The sequence below is a fragment of the Apium graveolens genome, chromosome 3 (genome assembly GCF_009905375.1).
Source record: "Apium graveolens cultivar Ventura chromosome 3, ASM990537v1, whole genome shotgun sequence".
Classification (NCBI taxonomy): domain Eukaryota; kingdom Viridiplantae; phylum Streptophyta; class Magnoliopsida; order Apiales; family Apiaceae; genus Apium; species Apium graveolens.
The window spans coordinates 78174520-78180103 of record NC_133649.1 but is presented as its reverse complement, the minus strand read 5'-3'; the positions used below and the strand labels follow the sequence as shown (position 1 = coordinate 78180103).

Here is a 5584-nt window from a genome sequence, read left to right as displayed (position 1 = left end):
TTAAGGCATCTCCTTCCGCTAGGCCTGACCGGGTCCTTCTATAATACAGGCCTCGTGTTCCTCATATCGTGAACACGCATTCTCTTTATGACTCCATTCACCATTGGAACAAGAAATTTGTAGTCTTGGAATGGAAGGAGGGCGACTGGGGGTATACTTCAGACGTGATTTCAGCAGTCCTGTAGATAGAGCTCATTACATTCTCCATCTTACAGATGTTGAGCTTTACAACCGTGATCGCCTTATTGACGACGATGGAAGAACCCCTTATTGGGAGTTTGTCATGGAGACCAATCTCATCGAGGCTAGAATTAGCAGCTTCTCTAGAGAGGGTATTTATTTCTATTTTATCTCAACTTTGTTCAAGTTTGTCCTTATATCCACTTTTCTTTTGTTTTATTTTAGCTGTTGAGGCTCTGGATGAAATGACTGATAAGAGCGACTTGATTACCGGAAGGATGGCCAGGGAAGCAACCAAGCAAGTCAACCGCATTCCCAAGGTCCCAGCATTTCTTGAGGCCTCCGGATCTAGCAAAAAGAGGGTAAAAGATTTTGACGAAAATGTGAAGATCCCCTATGAACCTGCATGGGGCATAACTACCAACGACTCGGTGTTTGGGAGTCCAACCCTGACTTTTGAGTGGTCCAAGAACTGTATTACTCCCCCTGACCTTCTTCACGTCTCCTCGGGTGAGAAATTACTAGAGGCAGAGATGTTAGGGGAACATGCCTTGTACCAGGTACATCCTAACTTGTAAAAACTTTTGTTCAAGTATACTTTCTTTAGGATTTTCACAAAATTTTCACAAGAGGGCCACGGGAAATTCTCCAAGGGGCTCTGTAACAGTCTTCCAGGAGGTCCTGGTCGGCTTTAAGCCCTCCATGTGGCCTACTCGGCTCTTCCTAGTCTTGGTCGGCCAGGATCACTCTTTCGAGAAGGTCCTGATCGGTCGAGACTCTATATGTTGGGGACTCGGCCCTCTTGAGTCTTAGTCGATCTTAGTATATTAGCCCCTATCTTCCGTGAATTTAGCATTTTATGACTTCTCTTTCTATTATCTTTGTCAGGACAATGCCTACTTCACAGCCTCTTCTACACAGACTATCAAGATGAGGAGCGACTAAAATGCATTGCAGACCTTCATAAAGAAGATACAGATCTCTCAGATTAATGGGACGCCAAGGCACACCTGGAGGAAGACAAGGTTATTGCACTAGATAAAATACACTCTAAGGAAATGGAGAGAAAAAAAATTATATGGAGAAAGCTGGTGAATGTGTACCATGGGTCTAAGGAATTCCTCCAAATGATGGACGACCATGATGATATGATGTGCCCCGTGAACATGGCCATATGATAGGACAGGGGCGTTAAGGATGTTCATAGCATATACGTAGATGTGGTCGATCCTGGCCTATTCACCTACCCTTGGGAGGTTCCTGATGTGGATCCATCCGGACAAGCCTCCGGGTCTGTGCCCGAGACTTCCTCCCAACAGTTTGTATCTAGTTCTAGCCGTTGTAGTTCTGGTTCCAAGGGTAAGGCTCCTTCAGGGAGCCCTATCTCTAAAGCGGCTATCTATGAAAAGATCTGGGAGCTGGTCCCAGGGAGCAGCAACTCTTCATCTGAGGCTGGTTTGGATGAAGACGATGAAGAAGAGGAGGACTAGGCTGCCTGAGGAGAGGGGAATGATGAGGAGGAGGATTCTTCTGAGGAGTGATTGTGATATTCGTGCATGGCTTTAGGTGCCATATGTGGCTTTTTTTTAGAACTTATTTATTTGAACTATCTTGGCTTGTAACCTAACTGCCCTTCAGGACTAATTCATGATCCTTTGGGATCTTTATTTATGCATATCATTTGATTTAATTTCATACTTTTTTTATTTCTGGCATTTGGTCCTTCGGGACTTGCATTCTTTAGATGCACTTATTTAAATAAATTGGTAGATAAGATGATAAAAGAGAAACTTGCATAGATTATATCTTTGAAAACTGGGTTCAACCCTTATATAGGATGGTTTCGTAGACCTTATTCATATGTCTATTACTAAGTACTAGAAACATGTTATGAATGTCCTAAACATAATAAACCTTCAGGTTTGAAGCGTGCTAAGTGTGTGGCACTTCATCACCATCCAAGGTCTCTAACTTGTAAGATCCCCGTTATAATATCTTCCTGACCTTATAAGGCCCTTCCCAGTTGGGGGCTAGCTTTCCTCTCTCGCCGATTCCCATCGCTCAATCTTCCTTAAGACTAAGTTTCCTTGTAGAAAGAACCTTTTTTTAACCCTTCTATTATAATAGAGGGAGGCTCTTCGTTAATGCTCTGCTTTGCAGGCATTGGCCTCATCTCTGACCTCGTCAATGAGATCGAGAGTGAGCCTCATGCCTTCTTTATTAGTTTTTGATTCATAAGCTTCGACCCTAGGCGATCCATGGGTGATTTCTAGAGGTACCACAACTTCGGTTCCGTAAGCCAACATGAAAGGGTAAGCTTCAGTTGTCACTTTACAGGTGGTTCGATATGCCCAAAGTATAGGCAATAACTCATCCGCCCAAGTGTTCGTCGAGCGTTCGACCCTTTTCTTTAGTCCATCAAGGATAATCCGGTTAGTAACTTCTGCCTTCCCGTTCACATGTGGATGGGCAACTGAGGTAAAGCGAAGCTCTATGCTATTATTGTCATAATACTCCTTGAACTCTGCATTATCAAATTATCGCCCATTATCCGTGAGAAGGATGTGTGGGATACCAAACCGGCATATCACATTATCCCAGTAGAATTGGGAAATTTTCTTTGTGGTTATCTTGGTTAATGCCTTAATCACAATCCACTTTGTGAAGTAGTCTATGGCTACCACAATAAATTTACGTTGTCCCGACGCCACAGGAAATGGACCAAGTATATCTATTCCCCATATTGTAAATGTGATGGGTGTGCTGATGGATGTAAGCTTCTCTGGGGGCTGTCATACTATCAAAGCATTCCTCTGGCATTTATCACATTTCTTTACATAAGCCTTTGCATCGGCTAACATCGTTGGCCAGTAGAGCCCCAATCGACTTATCTTGTGAGCGAGGGCACTGCCCTCCAAGTGCAGTCCACAAATCCCCTCATATGATTCTTTAAGTGCCTTCTCTGCTTCAAGAGGTCTCAAGTACTTCAAGTATGGAATAACAAATGACCTTTTGTAAAGAAGGCCTTCGATCAACGAATATCTCAATGCTCTTACCCACAACTTGCGTGCCTTCTGTCGGAAGCCATCCAGTCTCAAGGTGAGTTTTGATTGGATCTATCAAGCAACTTTCCATGCCAATCGGTGCTATCAAATTTATGACATGTATAGTAGGGGTCTTCAGGACCTGGAAGTAGATACTTCTCGAGTAGTTCTTGATTTCAGACGAGGAGAACTTAGATAGGGTATCGGCCATGGTGTTCTCCTCTCTCGGAACATGTTCAGCGTACCATTTATCAAATTGAGTCAGTATTCCCTTTATAAATCTCAGGTACTTGGATATTATATCATCCTTAGCCTCAAACTCTCTATTGACTTGAGCAATTACAAGTCTTGAATCTCCACAAATCTAAAGGTTCTTGGCCCTCACGGCTCTAGCCAAGCCTAAGATGGCTATCAAAGCTTCGTATTATGCTTCGTTGTTCATAGTTGGGAAGTACAACTTCAAAGCATACTCAATTATGAATCTTTGGGGCTTTGCAAGACTAGGCCTGCACCACTAGATTTTGTTTTGGACGCTCCGTCAAAATGGAAAACCTGATACTCTTTCATAGTTTCACCTTCATTATTCCCTTTCTCTTATCATACTGGGGTTACTATCTCTTTCCCCTCGAATTCTTGGTCGTTAATGGTTTATTCGACCACGAAGTCTGCTAAGACCTGAGCCTTGATGCCTGTTCGAGGCTTGTACTTGATGTTGAATTCTCCCAACTCAATTTCCCACTTGATGATCCTTCCACTTGCTTTTGGGTTATGAAGAATGTTCCTTAAAGGTTGGTCTGTCAGGACTTTGATCTTGTGGGCCTGGAAGTATGGTCGTAACTTCCTTGAGGTTGTGATGAGGGCAATTGTGAACTTCTCAGTGGTAGATTAGTTTAACTCCACTTCGTGGAGTACCTTGCTCACATAGTAAACATGATTCTGGAGTTTTTGTTCTTCCATTATCAGGACTACACTCACGGCTTATTCAGGTACCGCGAGGTATAAGTAAAGGACGTCTTCCGAACTAGGTTTGGCCAGCAACGGGGCTTCAATCATGTATTTTTTCAGCTGCTCGAAGGCCTTTTGGCTCTCAGATATCCACTCTAAGTTTTTCACCTTCTTAAGGGTTTTAAAAAAGGGTAGGCATTTGTCTCCAGACTTATAGATAAACTTCCCTTGAGTTGCGATTCTTCCGGTCAGCTTCTGAACATCCTTGATGGAGTGTGGTGGTTTCATGTCAAGGATTGCTTTGATATTGTCAGGGTTGGCCTCGATTCCCTTCTTCGAGACCATGTGACCCAAAAATTTTCTAGACCCAACACCAAAAGCACACTTTGAGGGGTTTAACATCATCTTGTGGTGTCTCAGCACTTCAAATGCCTCTTTGAGGTAATTAATATGATCGGCCTTGGCTAGGCTTTTGATTAACATGTAATCAACATATACTTCCATGGTCTTTACAATTAGATGGGAAAATATCTTATTTAACAATCTCTGGTAAGTAGCTCCTGCATTCTTAAGTCCAAAAGCCATAACAAGATAACAAAGGACACCAAAGTCAGTTATGAAAGATACCTTGGGGGTGTCATCTTTGTGCATTTTAATCTAATTGTAACCGCTGAAGCCATCCATGAAACTCAGTATCTCGTGTCCATCAGTGGCATCGATCAGGGTATCAATCCTTAGTAGGGGGTAGCAGTCCTTAGGACAGGCATCATTCAAGTCAAGAAAGTTGAGGAACGTTCTCCACTTCCCATTGGCCTTCTTGACCATTACGGGGTTGGCCAACCACTCAGGGAATTGCACTTCCTTAATAAATCCAACTTCTTGGAGCTTCTCAACATCTTGTTTAATGGCTTCCAGCCTGTCAGGGGCATAAATTCTCTTCTTCTGCTTCACAGCCTTCCGAGTTGGATCGACATTCAACTTATGAGTTATAAGGTCGGGGTCAATCCCAGAAATATCAGCTTTCATCCACGTAAACACATCACTGTTCTTTGGTAAGAAAGTTTTTAATTGGCCCTTTAGGGGCTTATCCAAAGACGCTCCAATATATGTGACCTTCTCCGGGTCTAAGGAGTTTAGGAGAATTAGGACTAAGCCCTCTGTTGGTTTCCCTCAAAGTTCTTCATTCTCACGGACATCCATGTCTTCTATGGGGAGAACCTGCCCCCGGTTCCATCGGGCCTAAATGCTGCAACATAGCAACTACGGGCCATTTTCTAATCTCCTTTTGCCTCACTAACACTGTTCCCAATCCGAAACTTCAACACCATGTGGTAGGTTGAGGGCACAGCCTTAAATGCATGGATCTCTGTTCTTCCCATGATAGCATTGTAAGTAGAGGCTGCCATAATAACCTG

At 43.3% G+C, this 5584-nt stretch overlaps 1 protein-coding gene across 1 annotated transcript; it reads right to left on the bottom strand.

Annotated features, from left to right (window-relative positions):
- Positions 1-2321: 2321 nt before the first annotated feature.
- Positions 2322-5195, bottom strand: LOC141714369 (uncharacterized). Its single transcript, XM_074517889.1, has 5 exons — positions 4838-5195; positions 4215-4729; positions 3018-3296; positions 2756-2969; positions 2322-2704 (listed from the first exon to the last, which is right to left on the bottom strand). Exons 1-5 carry the CDS (start codon positions 5193-5195, stop codon positions 2322-2324), a joined length of 1749 nt encoding a protein of 582 aa, XP_074373990.1.
- Positions 5196-5584: the final 389 nt, after the last annotated feature.

Excerpts from the sequence above, each read along its gene's own strand:
- LOC141714369 (XM_074517889.1), bottom strand. The coding sequence starts at position 5,195 with ATGAAAGCTGATATTTCTGGGATTGACCCCGACCTTATAACTCATAAG. Across the intron at positions 3,297-4,214 it reads TCCTTTACTTATACCTCGCG|ATCCAATCAAAACTCACCTT; the intron begins GTACCTGAATAA and ends GTTGCTTGATAG. Across the intron at positions 2,705-2,755 it reads TAATGTGATATGCCGGTTTG|AGTTCAAGGAGTATTATGAC; the intron begins GTATCCCACACA and ends TTGATAATGCAG.